The sequence below is a fragment of the Somniosus microcephalus genome, chromosome 9, assembly GCF_052327205.1.
Source record: "Somniosus microcephalus isolate GS21.2 chromosome 9, FLI_Smic_1.0, whole genome shotgun sequence".
NCBI classification, from domain to species: domain Eukaryota; kingdom Metazoa; phylum Chordata; class Chondrichthyes; order Squaliformes; family Somniosidae; genus Somniosus; species Somniosus microcephalus.
Window position 1 is genome coordinate 217,002,783 of NC_140995.1, and position 15,230 is coordinate 217,018,012.

The following is a 15,230-nucleotide window of genomic DNA, read 5'->3' on the forward strand; positions in this document are numbered from 1 at the left end:
GTGTACAATGGGTAACATTATCTAGACCCAGCTATAAAAGGAAAAGTTCCCCCATTTAATCCAGGAGAGTGTGCCCGAATCCGTTGCTGCCTCCTGTTTAACCCCCGACGTCCCTTCCCCCTCCCCCACACCAACTAAAACAACAAGCACGACGGATGAATCCAGCCGTGGTCAGACACTGCTGGTCATAGTAGACCCTTTTCTTACCGGGGAAATGTTGAGGCACGTTGTACAACTGAGTAATATTTGGGATGCTTGGCAGCGAGGGGCGGTTGATCCGTTTGCGTAGTGAGCTGCCGTTGTTGTGACCGGAAGCGCCGAGGCTGATCCTGCTGAATTCCCTGCTGTTCAACAACTCTGGGACTGCACACAAAACACAAGGACGTGACACGTTGTGCATCGCTTCAATGCATTTTCGTATCAACCCCAACAACAACTTGCATTTATATAGCGCCTTTAACGCAGTAAAACATCCCCAGGTGCGTCACAGGGGCGTAAAGCAGGAAAAAATTGACACCGAGCCAAAGAAGGAAACATTAGGGCAGGTTGCTCAAAGAGGTGGCTTTTAAGGAGATTCTTTAAGGAGCAGGGAGAGGTGGCGTGGCGGAGAGGTTTAGGGAGGGAATTCCAGAGCTTAGGGCCTAGACGGCTGAATGCATGGCCACCAATGGTGGAGTGAAAGAAAGTGAAGAATGCACAAGAGACCAGAGCAACAGGTGCAATTTACATAGTTAAACCATTGACTATGCACAATCCCTTACAATTAATCAGTGCAACTAAAATATAGAACAAAGTTAACTATTCCCATCCCTAGTCTGGGAACACTGAGGCTAACTATAACAGCCCCGTCACTGATCTGTAGCTCAACTCCATTAGCCTGCCTTGACTAACAAAATCTATCAATCCCAGTTTTGAAATTTTCATTGACACCCAGCCGGGACAGCTTACTGGGGGAGAGAGTTTCAGATTCCACTACCCTTTGTGTGAAGAACTCCCTGTTCCCCAACACATTAAATTGAAAATCGTAGCCCTCATCTTCAAATAATTTCCATGGCCTCACCTTGTGCTTCCTCTGCAACGTCCTCAGCCTCACAGCCCCTCCCATACCCTTTGATCTTCTGACTCTGGTGCCCCTGCCCTTTGTCCCCCTGGTAGCTGTTGCATTTTGGGACTTTTGACCATTTTTACCACGAAAAGGGAGCTTGACTGACTTTCCGGTCGGAGTTAGAGTTGCAGTTAGGGTTGTCAACCCTCCAGGATTGCCCTTCCCCCCACCCCCGTGAAACACCTTGGAATGTTTCCTCCATTGAAGGCACTGTATAACAACAACTCACATTTATATAGCGCCTTTAATGTAGCTTCACAAGAGTGTTATCAATCAAAATTTGACACCAAGCCACAGAGCAGATATCAGGACAGATGACCAAAAGCTTGGTCAAAGAGGTAGGTTTTAAGGAGCATCTTAAAGGAGGAGAAAAAAGTAGAGCAGCGGAGAGGTTTAGGCAGGGAATTCCAGAATTAGCGGAAATCACAGCTGCCAATGGTGGAGCGATTAAAATCGGGGATGCATAAGATGCTAGAATTGGAAGAGCGCAGATATTGCGAAGGCTTGTAGGGCTGGAGGAGGTTGCAGAGACAGGGGAGGGCGAGGCCATGAAGAGATTTGAAAACAAGGATGAGAATTTTAAAATCGAGGCGTTGTTTAAACCGGGAGCCAATGCAGGTCAGCGAACACAGGGGTGATGGGTGAACGAGACTTGGTACATGTTAAGATACGGGCAGCCAAGTTTTGGATGAGCACAAGTTTATGTAGGGTGGAAGATGGGAGGCCGGCCAGGAGAGCGTTGGAATAGTCCAGTCCAGAGGCATGGATGAGGGTTTCAGCAGCGGATGAGCTAAGTTTAGATTTCAGTTCAGGTCCATGGTAAATAGTTCAAATCCCCACTGCACAATCTCCTCCTCCCCCAACCTCCCCAAATCTCCCCCTCCCCCAAATATCCTCCTCCCCCAACCTCCCCAAATCTCCCCCTCCCCCAAATATCCTCCTCCCCCAACCTCCCCCAAATCCCCCCCTCCCCAACCTCCCCAAATCTCCCCCTCCCCCAACCTCCCCAAATCTCCCCCTCCCCAACCTCCCCAAATCTCCCCCTCCCTCAAATTTCCCCTCCCCCAACCTCCCCAAATCTCCCCCTCCCCAACCTCCCCAAATCTCCCCCTCCCTCAAATCTCCCCTCCCCCAAATCTCCTCCTCCCCTTCCCCTCCCCCAAATCTCCTCCTCCCCTTCCCATCCCCCAAATCTCCCCCTCCCCTTCCCATCCCCCAAATCTCCCCCTCCCCTTCCCATCCCCCAAATCTCCCCCTCCCCTTCCCATCCCCCAAATCTCCCCCTCCCCTTCCCATCCCCCAAATCTCCCCCTCCCCTTCCCATCCCCCAAATCTCCCCCTCCCCTTCCCATCCCCCAAATCTCCCCCTCCCCTTCCCATCCCCCAAATCTCCCCCTCCCCTTCCCATCCCCCAAATCTCCCCCTCCCCTTCCCATCCCCCAAATCTCCCCCTCCCCTTCCCATCCCCCAAATCTCCCCCTCCCCTTCCCATCCCCCAAATCTCCCCCTCCCCTTCCCACCCCCCAAATCTCCCCCTCCCCTTCCCATCCCCCAAATCGCCCCCTCCCCTTCCCATCCCCCAAATCTCCCCCTCCCCTTCCCATCCCCCAAATCTCCCCCTCCCCTTCCCATCCCCCAAATCTCCCCCTCCCCTTCCCATCCCCCAAATCTCCCCCTCCCCTTCCCATCCCCCAAATCTCCCCCTCCCATCCCCCAAATCTCCCCCTCCCCTTCCCATCCCCCAAATCTCCCCCTCCCATCCCCCAAATCTCCCCCTCCCATCCCCCAAATCTCCCCCTCCCCTTCCCATCCCCCAAATCTCCCCCTCCCCTTCCCATCCCCCAAACCTCCCCCTCCCCTTCCCATCCCCCAAACCTCCCCCTCCCCATCCCCCAAATCTCCCCCTCCCCATCCCCCAAATCTCCCCCTCCCCTTCCCATCCCCCAAACCTCCCCCTCCCCATCCCCCAAATCTCCCCCTCCCCTTCCCATCCCCCAAACCTCCCCCTCCCCATCCCCCAAATCTCCCCTTCCCCCAAATCTCCCCTTCCCATCCCCCAAATCTCCCCCTCCCCATCCCCCAAATCTCCCCCTCCCCATCCCCCAAATCTCCCCCTCCCCATCCCCCAAATCTCCCCCTCCCCATCCCCCAAATCTCCCCATCCCCCAAATCTCCCCATCCCCCAAATCTCCCCCTCCCCAAAATCTCCCCCTCCCCATCCCCCAAATCTCCCCCTCCCCATCCCCCAAATCTCCCCCTTCCCATCCCCCAAATCTCCCCCTCCCCTTCCCATCCCCCAAATCTCCCCCTCCCCTTCCCATCCCCCAAATCTCCCCCTCCCCTTCCCATCCCCCAAATCTCCCCCTCCCCTTCCCATCCCCCAAATCTCCCCCTCCCCTTCCCATCCCCCAAATCTCCCCCTCCCCTTCCCATCCCCCAAATCTCCCCCTCCCCTTCCCATCCCCCAAATCTCCCCCTCCCCTTCCCATCCCCCAAATCTCCCCCTCCCCTTCCCATCCCCCAAATCTCCCCCTCCCCTTCCCATCCCCCAAATCTCCCCCTCCCCTTCCCATCCCCCAAATCTCCCCCTCCCCTTCCCATCCCCCAAATCTCCCCTTCCTCCCCAATCTCTCCCCCAAATCTCCCCTTCCTCCCCAATCTCTCCCCCAAACTTCCCCTTCTCCCCAATATCTCCCCCAAATCTCCCCTCCCTCTCCCCTAAATCTCCCCTCCCAATCTCCCCCCCAACCCCCGCCTGGTTACCAGGGAGAGCGACACTGCGAGTGTCGATACCCTGCAGTCGGTCCCTCAGCTGCTGCGTCAGTTCTCTTTCTTTCTGTTGCTGTCGCTGCTCCATCTCTTCCCTTCGCTTCTGGCGCATCTTCTCCTGCGCAGACTTTGAGATCGTCACGTGGCATAACTGGCAAATTAGAGGGAAAAACAGATGTAGTGTCGAAACTCTTAGGCCTGGAATTTCCATTCACGTGCGTAAACCGGGATTTCACCGCACTGCCAACGAAGTTACAAAATGAAAACTCCATACCATCGACACCATAGATCCAATGACCAATGGAGTGACCAGCACTGTGTTATCTGTGGGTTTAATTACTTAGTCAAGGGTGCCTTACTATCCAGGGAAAGTGCAGCACATTTAGAACAGGTCTCAGGAAGAACGTCTTCATTTAGAGTGAGAACTGTTGTGGAATAATCTGGCAGCAAAGACAAAAACCATTGACGACAGACTAAAACCCAGTTTGTGTTAGAATACTGGAGGCATCAGCCTCAATGGGCCATATAGCTTTTTGCTTTTATTTATGATCTTCTGTTTTAAGACTTCCCAACAGCAGACACTGAATAGAATTACATAAAATATACTGCACAGACACAGGGCATTCGGTCCAACTAGTCTGTGCTGGTGTTTATACTTCACATGAGGTCTCCTCCCATTCCATCTACCTTATCTCAGCCTTTCAGCATATCTTTCTAATCCCTTTCCTCTCATGTACTCATCTAGTTTCCTTTTGAAAGCATCTAACCTATTTGGCTCAACCACTTCCTGTGGTAGCGAGTTCCACATTCTAACCACTCCCTGAATAAAGACATTTCTCCTTATTTCCCTATTGGATTTATTAGTAAATAACTTGTATTCATGGCCCCTAGTTTTGGATTCTCCCACAAGTGGAAACATTCTCTCCACATCTACTCTATACAACCCATTCATAATTTGAAAGACCTCTATCAGGTTTCCTCTAATCTCTCAGTTGTGGTACCATACTTGTAAATCTTTTTTGCACTTCCTCCAGTGCTTCTATGTCCTTTTTATGGTATGGAGACCAGAACTGTGCACAGTACGCCAAGTACAGCCTGACCAGGGTCCGATACAAGTTTCACATAACTTCACTGCTTTTGAATTCTATACCCCTAGAAATAAACCCTAGTGCTTTGTTAGTATTTTTAATTGCTTTGATAACCAGTGATGCTGCTGTTAATGATTTGTTAACCTGTATCCCTAGATCGCTTGCCCTTCTACCCCATTCAGTTTCTAAGATGTAGGAAATGGTTCTGTTTTTCTGATCTGGCATGCACTGCCTGAAAGGGTAGAGGAAGCAGATTCAACAGTAACTTTCAAAAGTGAATTGGATAAATACTTGAAAAGGAAAAATTCGCAGGGCCATGGGGAAAGAACAGAGGAGTGGGATTAGAAACATAGAAAAATAGGAGCAGGAGTAGGCCATTCGGCCCTTCGAGCCTGCTCCGCCATTCAATATGATCATGGCTGATCCTCTATCTCAATACCATATTCCTGCGCTCTCCCCATACCCCTTGATGCCTTTTGTGTCTAGAAATCTATCTATCTTCTTCTTAAATATATTCAGTGACTTGGCCTCCACAGCCTTCTGTGGTAGAGAATTCCACAGGTTCACCACCTTCTGAGTGAAGAAATTTCTCTTCATCTCAGTCCTAAATGTCCTACCTCGTATCCTGAGACTGTGACCCCTCGTTCTATAGCCCCCAGCCAGGGGAAACATCTTCCCGGCATCCAATCTGTCTAGCCCTGTCAGAATTTTACACGTTTCAATGAGATCCCCTCTCATTCTTCTAAACTCTAGTGAATACAGGCCTAGTCGACCCAATCTCTCCTCATACGACAGTCCTGCCATCCCAGGAATCAGTCTGGTGAACCTTCGCTGCACTCCCTCTATAGCAAGTATATCCTTTTTTAGGTAAGGAGACCAAAACTGCACACATTACTCCAGGTGTGGTCTCACCAAGGCCCTGTATAACTGTAGTAGGCCTTGCTCCTGTACTCAAATCCTCTTGCAATGAAGGCCAACATACCATTTGCCTTCCTAACTGCTTGCTGCACCTGCATGTTTGCTTTCAGTGACTGGTGTACAAGGACACCCAGGTCCCTCTGTACATCAACATTTCCCAATCTATCATCATTTAAATAATACTTTGCCTTTCTGTTTTTCCTACTGAAGTGGATAATTTCACATTTATCCACGTTATACTGCATCTGCCATGCATTTGCCCACTCACTCAACTTGTCTAAATTGCCTTGAAGCCTCTTTGCATCCTCCTCACAACTCACAATCCCACCTAGTTTCGTGTCATCAGCCAACTTGGAAATATTACATTTGGTTCCCTCATCCAAATCATTGACTAATTGCATCATCTCTTTCAAAGAGTCGGCAGATGCACGATGGGCCGAATGGCCTCCTTCTGTGCTGTAAGATTCTAATTTGAAGTAACAATGTCACCTTCAATCAGATTGCCATCCTACTCACCCTCCCTTCATTCTCTGTTTCCTCATCCTCCACTGGGTCCTGTCTGCTCATGTCTGGACCCAGCTCCGTGCCCAGACTGAATGAGATGACCGTAGTCTGGCTCGGCGGCGACCCTTTACCTTTGTCCTTCTCAGCCGCTGATGGTGCGTTTTGGACTGGACAGCGTCCTGCTGGAGTGATGGCAGAAAGAATCAGCGGAAGGGAAGAGCTATCGGTGCTTTTCCCAGATTATTGTTCAGCTCTGATATTTTCTTTTGTAAAACAGCTTTGACCCTGACTTGGGGCCTATTTATAGGAACGGACAGTAGCAGGCTCCTGGCACCCAACCTCTCAAACAACCCCTTAAGGGCCTGTTACCAGCGCTAGCAAACAAGGCCCAACATTAGCAACTGCACCCTAGACAGTCAATCTGTGGGGGATTTTGCTAATCAGGTGAGAAGCGCTCTTTAACCCTATCAATCCTGGAATGGCTACAAATAAACAAATTTGTATAATTAAAGATGTAAAGTTCTTGTTTGAAACTTGTTAACACAAGATTCAAGGAAAAGCAATAACTTTATTACATTTAAAAAAACATCCACAGCAACATTTTGCTCACAACTCTCCATCTTCAATATAACAACAGAAAATGCTGGAAAACTCAGCAGGCCAGGTGACATCCGTGGAGAGAAAATAGAGTCAACGTTTCGGGTGAAAACCCCTTTGTCAAGACTAAAGAAGCACAGGAAATGAAATGGATTAAGAGGCCAGGCTGGGAGAGAACAAAAGAGAAAAGAGACATTAAGAGGTATTCAAAACGAGACGAGACAGTGATAGGACAAGTGGAGACAAAAGAAGCTCTAGATTAGGTGTGAAATACGCTGGCAGAATGGGAGACAGCTGCCATGTGAGAGAGAGAAAAAAAAGAAACGGGGGGGAGGGGAAAGGCCAAAACAAAGGTGTGGATAAAAAATATAAGTAAAAATGTAATAGGGGCCGAAGTTATGATCTGAAATTGTTGAACTCGATATTGAGTCCAGAAGGCTGTAAAGTGCCTAATCGGAAGATGAGGTGCTGTTCCTCGAGCTTACGCTGAGCTTCCGTGGAACAATGCAAGAGGCCGAGGACGGTGAGGTCCGAGTGGGAATGGGGTGGTGAATCCATCTTCAGCCTCCTGACTGGAGCAGCCTGCCTCAAACCAGTTGGGCTATTGACAGGTTGTCAGAAACTGATTTTTAAAGGAACATCTCTAAATTATATACTGAAATTGGTATGAAACACTGACATTTACTAAGGACCATTTACAAGTGCTCAAATTCTATCATTATAATTTTGATTGTGTGGAAGTAGCTTTAGCCCATTGCCTCGCCCTGTAACATGAGACTCTGATGTCGCACTCAGTGCCTCGAACACAATGTTATCAGGGGTTGCTCCACTGATGCATTGCCTTCTGGGTAAGTTGGGATTTCCTACCAATTTTCGAGGAACCGTATGGTACATGTTCCACGGCTGGGTTACTAAAACCTTGCACTGGTTAAGCACCAGCTTAAGTGGCTTGACAAGTATGAAAGGAGCATTATGACAGACGTCCTCTCATGTGATTGGCCGGTCTACTGCCATTCTCACTAATGTTTTGCCCACGGAAATATCAAGTCCCGCTGCCATTTTGATCGGTGGCCATTAACGGGCACAAAAAATATTGGGTTAAGAAGAAAATATCTCCCCTGGTTTGGTATAATTTTCACCTGGGGGTTAAGCGTCACCTTGGTGCAGCTCAGAAAGGAAAGTCTGGTGGGGAAGTTCACCCAACCTTTCAATATCCGGCCGGATCTGTTCCCAGCATTCCAACCTTCATGCCACACGTTCCTTTCTGTGTTCCACCCAGACGATGCATAATGCCCGAACAGTAAAGATGGAAATCTACCCTGATCAGCTCTCCCACAGCCTGGTTATCCATACGTAAATCTCACCAGTGCTGCGACGGTTTGTAGTTTGAGGAGAGCTCGTGTCCTCCTGCAATGTCTCTCCCTCAGTCATAGGAGCAGATTTCACTCGGTTCCTGCTCTTCTTATCCTCTTTCAGTTCTGTGGCGGAGTCATAAGAACATAGAAACAGGAACAGGAGTCGGCCAATCGGCCCCTCGAGCCTGCTCCGCCATTCAATAAGATCATGGCTGATCCAATCTTGTCCTCAACGCCACTTTCCCGCTCTCTCCCCGTACCCCTCGACTCCATGTAGTTCAAATGTCTGTCAATCTCCGCCTTGAATATATTCAGTGACTCCGCCTCCACAGCTCTCTCGAGTAAAGAATTCCAAAGATTCACGACCCTCTGAGAGAATAAATTCCTCCTCATCTCCGTCTTAAATGGGCGACCCCTTATTCTGAAACTATGCCCCCTAGTTCTAGATACCCCCACTAGGGAGACATCCACTCTGTCAATCCCCCTCAGAATCTTATATGTTTCAATAAGATCACCTCTCATTCTTCTAAACTCCAATGAGTATAGGCCCAACCTGCTCAGCCTTTCATCATACGTCATCTTTACTGTCAGCTGTAATTAAATAAAAAATACTTCTCTTCCTGAGCCATTATCTTAATGGGGCCAATTCTGGCAAGTTTATTAAGTTGCGGTATTTGAGCATTATACATTGTAATGATAGGATGGGGCAGTCGTTGGGTACTCTGATATGTCAACAGCAGTGTGCAATGGGATGTAACTTGATGCACAAAAGCCCTCATGCAGCAAGCCTTCTGTCTCAGCCGTGTCATCAAAACTCAGAAGAGACTAGCTTATCTTCCGTGGCATTGCTCACAGTGATTGAGGTCTGCTTGGGATGTTTAGCTGTTAAGGCGGTGTTGTGTTTAAGCTGGCTTGTCCCTTGAAAGCCATTAGCGTGCAAGCGGTCTAAACAGGCCAACCCTGATGTCAGTTAAAAAACAGAAATAAAGTCTTGCATTTATATAGTGCCTTTTACGACCTCGCGACATCCCAAAGCACTTTACAGCCAATTAAGTACTTTTGAAGTGTAGTCACTGTTGTAATGTAGGAAACGCGGCAGCCAATTTGCACACAGCAAGATCCCACAAACAACAATGTGATAATGACCAGATAATCTGTTTTCTTTAGTGATGCTGATTGAGGGATAAACATTGGCAAGTTAGAGGGTAATTGTAAATCCCTGGCTGCTGCCCTGGGGAGAGAGCAGGTTGGCAAGATCTTAGAACCAGCAGGAAATAATGTCTTTCTTTTATTTTATATTTAGAAATATGGGTGTGCACTAGACACAAGTCTTTGAGATGTATAGATAGATTGACTATATGCCTGAGTTCCATGCAGCACTTCTTTGATTGGTTATGTCTCAATTGAGAAACTGCCCGATTTTCGTTCCCATTGATATCGGGCGGTTTCCAGATTGAGCAGCCGACCCCGAAAGCCAGCTTTACACCCAAGCAGCAAGTCAAAATTCTATCCCGTGGTGCCTGGGAAGACATGGAGGAGCCCACAACGTGCTTGCCTGCTTTCCTTCTTCGAGCCTGTGCAGAGGCGGCAGTCCTAGGGGGAGAGAAACAAGAGCAAATGCATCTTTGGCATTCTCTACCCCAGTCATTGAGCATATTCAAGACTGAGATCGATAGATTTTTGGGCACTAAGGGAATCAAGGGATATGGGGATAGGGCGGGAAAGTGGAGTTGAGGTAGAAGATCAGCCATGATCTTACTAAATGACGGAGCAGGCTCGAGGGCCGGATGGCTTACTCCTGCTCCTATTTCTTATGTTCTTCTGTAGAAGTGAAATGAAGAAAGAGAATCCTACCTGGAGGCTGTGGATCCTGCTCTTCAGAACCTGTGCTCAGCCCCTGAGTGACTGTGTCTCTCTCCAAGGGGGACCTAACAAGAAAGAAAGACAACAGTTTTACACTAATGTGTGTCTAAATAAGTGTAAAAATGGAAAGGTGACGCTGGTATGCTCACCCTGAAGATGAACAAAACTAAAATTTATGTAAAATAAGCAAGAGATATTTAGCGAAAACAAATTGATGGGGGAAGAGTACGGGAAGAGAGAGAGAGAGTCAAAAAACATTGCTGGACCTGACCTTGTGATTGACACCAGGGGGAACTTTAACTTGAAGTGGGTTTCGGGTGGACGGTTGGGGCGAGGAGAGCATCAACCATGCACCCACTCCCCCCAATGTAATCAATCTGAGGCCCGGGGTATTTTAACTCCTGGGCCTCGTTCACATCCTGCTGGCCAGCTGCCCGCCCGGAACGGGCGTAACGAGGCAGCTGGTTGGCTGGCAGCAGTAGAAGATCGAGCAGCTCGGAGCCCACGGGCCGACGACCAGGTATGTCGCAGAGAGCGGGGGGGGGTGGGGGGTTCGCCAGGGTCTCCCCTGGGGCAGCAGATGTCATTGCAGAGGCCCAGATGTTCCCTGTGGATACCCAAAGATGCACTCCTGCTCGTCCTGGCCCCCACTAAAAAAAAAGGTTTAACACTTAACCTACAGAAGCCTCTTCTTCCTGCAGGCCAAGGGTGGGGGTGGTTTTAATCCACCTCGCCCGGGCCTTAAATCGACACGCACTCTGCGCTGCTGCCCCCACCCCCCCCCACGCCGACACGAAACTTCCCCCCTCCCCCCCGCAGCGTTGGCTGAGCGACACAGCAGCGACCAGGCGCCCTGCCTATTTGCCGATTAAAATGGTGTCTGGGTCCTAACGCCATCAAGTCTCCATTGTCTGATGGCTGTAAAAGTGCACGACTAATGAAGCAGCCTTGACTCTGATTCTCGGCAGTCTCACTCAGAGAGGCCATGACGCCGGCTGGTGTGTGTAATGGGAATATTTGAATTGTGGCAGTGCAGGGGCGGGGTGCCCTTCTGAGGTTGGCCTTAGGGCAGAGGAGTGAGTGCTGTACATTGCATCTGGTCCTGCCATGCCTGATCCTAGAATGCTGGTTGGGTGCAAATCGTAGCAGCGTGTTCTGTTTTCCAACAATGATATTCCTCACCTTGATGAGCACAAAAGGTGATTGGAGTAGGGTAAATGTAATAAACTATTCCGCTCTGTTTTGGAGTGAGCACGCTGGGACTACAGCTGGGCACTAGGGTTGGGGGGAAGGATTACCTCACACAATACATGGAGTATAATGGGTTAGTAACAGTAAACACTGAATTTAATGAATATATGGACTGGTGGTCCTCAGTCCCTTACAGCGTGACATGGAGCGTCTGCGTCTGGGCTTCTGGCTGCACATGTCTGGAAGGCAGCAGCTGGAAGTTGTTCCCCGCTGAACTTGGCAACTTAAAAGAAGACTGAGATAAACTGGCGCCCAGCAACTTCCGCTTCTTCTCAGCGCTACTCCGCAGATGCTGAAGGGAGACCTTAACCTAGAAAATAAACAAAGAACAATGGATCCCCAGACTACAGACTGGAATCTAATCGAGGGGTTCAGGTGGTTTATATATAGAATAATGGATACCCGGGAGTGATTACAGACTGGAATCTAATCGAGAGGTTCAGATGGTTTATATATAGAATAATAATGGATACACGGGAGTGATTACAGACTGGAATCTAATCGAGAGGTTCAGATGGTTTATATATAGAATAATGGATACCCGGGAGTGATTACAGGCTGGAATCTAATCGAGGGGTTCAGATGGTTTATATATAGAATAATGGATACCCGGGAGTGATTACAGGCTGGAATCTAATCGAGGGGTTCAGATGGTTTATATATAGAATAATGGATACCCGGGAGTGATTACAGGCTGGAATCTAATCGAGGGGTTCAGATGGTTTATATATAGAATAATGGATACCCGGGAGTGATTACAGACTGGAATCTAATCGAGGGGTTCAGATGGTTTATATATAGAATAATGGATACCCGGGAGCGATTACAGGCTGGAATCTAATCGAGGGGTTCAGATGGTTTATATATAGAATAATGGATACCTGGGAGTGATTACAGACTGGAATCTAATCGAGGGGTTCAGATGGTTTATATATAGAATAATGGATACCCGGGAGCGATTACAGGCTGGAATCTAATCGAGGGGTTCAGATGGTTTATATATAGAATAATGGATACCTGGGAGTGATTACAGACTGGAATCTAATCGAGGGGTTCAGATGGTTTATATATAGAATAATGGATACCTGGGAGTGATTACAGACTGGAATCTAATCGAGGGGTTCAGGTGGTTTATATATAGAATAATGGATACCTGGGAGTGATTACAGACTGGAATCTAATCGAGGGGTTCAGATGGTTTATATATAGAATAATGGATACCTGGGAGTGATTACAGACTGGAATCTAATCGAGGGGTTCAGATGGTTTATATATAGAATATTGGATACCTGGGAGTGATTACAGGCTGGAATCTAATCGAGGAGTTCAGGTGGTTTATATATAGAATAATGGATACCTGGGAGTGATTACAGACTGGAATCTAATCGAGGGGTTCAGGTGGTTAATATATAGAATAATGGATACCCGGGAGTGATTACAGACTGGAATCTAATCGAGGGGATCAGATGGTTTATATATAGAATAATGGATACCTGGGAGTGATTACAGGCTGGAATCTAATCGAGGGGTTCAGATGGTTTATATATAGAATAATGGATACCTGGGAGTGATTACAGACTGGAATCTAATCGAGGGGTTCAGGTGGTTAATATATAGAATAATGGATACCTGGGAGTGATTACAGACTGGAATCTAATCGAGGGGTTCAGATGGTTTATATATAGAATAATGGATACCTGGGAGTGATTACAGGCTGGAATCTAATCGAGGGGATCAGATGGTTTATATATAGAATAATGGATACCTGGGAGTGATTACAGGCTGGAATCTAATCGAGGGGATCAGATGGTTTATATATAGAATAATGGATACCTGGGAGTGATTACAGGCTGGAATCTAATCGAGGGGTTCAGATGGTTTATATATAGAATAATGGATACCTGGGAGTGATTACAGGCTGGAATCTAATCGAGGGGTTCAGGTGGTTTATATATAGAATAATGGATACCTGGGAGTGATTACAGACTGGAATCTAATCGAGGGGTTCAGATGGTTTATATATAGAATAATGGATACCCGGGAGTGATTACAGACTGGAATCTAATCGAGGGGATCAGATGGTTTATATATAGAATAATGGATACCCGGGAGTGATTACAGACTGGAATCTAATCGAGGGGTTCAGATGGTTTATATATAGAATAATGGATACCTGGGAGTGATTACAGGCTGGAATCTAATCGAGGGGTTCAGGTGGTTTATATATAGAATAATGGATACCCGGGAGTGATTACAGACTGGAATCTAATCGAGGGGTTCAGATGGTTTATATATAGAATAATGGATACCTGGGAGGGATTACAGGCTGGAATCTAATCGAGGGGATCAGATGGTTTATATATAGAATAATGGATACCTGGGAGTGATTACAGGCTGGAATCTAATCGAGGGGTTCAGATGGTTTATATATAGAATAATGGATACCTGGGAGTGATTACAGACTGGAATCTAATCGAGGGGTTCAGATGGTTTATATATAGAATAATGGATACCTGGGAGTGATTACAGACTGGAATCTAATCGAGGGGATCAGATGGTTTATATATAGAATAATGGATACCTGGGAGTGATTACAGGCTGGAATCTAATCGAGGGGTTCAGTTGGTTTATATATAGAATAATGGATACCTGGGAGTGATTACAGACTGGAATCTAATCGAGGGGTTCAGATGGTTTATATATAGAATAATGGATACCTGGGAATGATTACAGACTGGAATCTAATCGAGGGGTTCAGATGGTTTATATATAGAATAATGGATACCTGGGAGTGATTACAGACTGGAATCTAATCGAGGGGATCAGATGGTTTATATATAGAATAATGGATACCTGGGAATGATTACAGACTGGAATCTAATCGAGGGGTTCAGATGGTTTATATATAGAATAATGGATACCTGGGAGTGATTACAGACTGGAATCTAATCGAGGGGTTCAGATGGTTTATATATAGAATAATGGATACCTGGGAGTGATTACAGGCTGGAATCTAATCGAGGGGTTCAGATGGTTTATATATAGAATAATGGATACCTGGGAGTGATTACAGACTGGAATCTAATCGAGGGGCTCAGGTGGTTAATATATAGAATAATGGATACCTGGGAGTGATTACAGACTGGAATCTAATCGAGGTGTTCAGGTGGTTTATATATAGAATAATGGATACCTGGGAGTGATTACAGACTGGAATCTAATCGAGGGGTTCAGGTGGTTAATATATAGAATAATGGATACCTGGGAGTGATTACAGACTGGAATCTAATCGAGGTGTTCAGGTGGTTTATATATAGAATAATGGATACCCGGGAGTGATTACAGACTGGAATCTAATCGAGGGGTTCAGGTGGTTAATATATAGAATAATGGATACCTGGGAGTGATTACAGACTGGAATCTAATCGAGGTGTTCAGGTGGTTTATATATAGAATAATGGATACCTGGGAGTGATTACAGACTGGAATCTAATCGAGGGGTTCAGATGGTTTATATATAGAATATTGAATACCTGGGAGTGATTACAGGCTGGAATCAAATCGAGGAGTTCAGGTGGTTTATATATAGAATAATGGATACCTGGGAGTGATTACAGACTGGAATCTAATCGAGGGGTTCAGGTGGTTAATATATAGAATAATGGATACCTGGGAGTGATTACAGACTGGAATCTAATCGAGGGGTTCAGGTGGTTAATATATAGAATAATGGATACCTGGGAGTGATTACAGACTGGAATCTAATCGAGGGGTTCAGGT

General features: G+C 47.1%; 1 protein-coding gene across 4 annotated transcripts in view; it reads right to left on the minus strand.

Moving 5' to 3' along the window:
- Window positions 1-15,230, minus strand: part of LOC147113028 (TOG array regulator of axonemal microtubules protein 2-like) — a 203,889-nt gene that overhangs the window by 41,851 nt on the left and 146,808 nt on the right. For 2 of the 4 annotated variants that reach the window (XM_085997897.1, XM_085997899.1), the window contains 5 exons: window positions 11,585-11,760; window positions 10,191-10,264; window positions 6,397-6,566; window positions 3,869-4,025; window positions 208-363 (listed from right to left, as the gene is read on the minus strand). In XM_085997897.1, coding sequence (XP_085854023.1) covers window positions 208-363; window positions 3,869-4,025; window positions 6,397-6,566; window positions 10,191-10,264; window positions 11,585-11,760 — 733 coding nt within the window. Of the gene's footprint in view, window positions 1-207; window positions 364-3,868; window positions 4,026-6,396; window positions 6,567-8,345; window positions 8,480-10,183; window positions 10,265-11,584; window positions 11,761-15,230 lie in introns of all 4 variants that reach the window. The other 2 variants (XM_085997900.1, XM_085997898.1) reach the window with 2 other exon arrangements.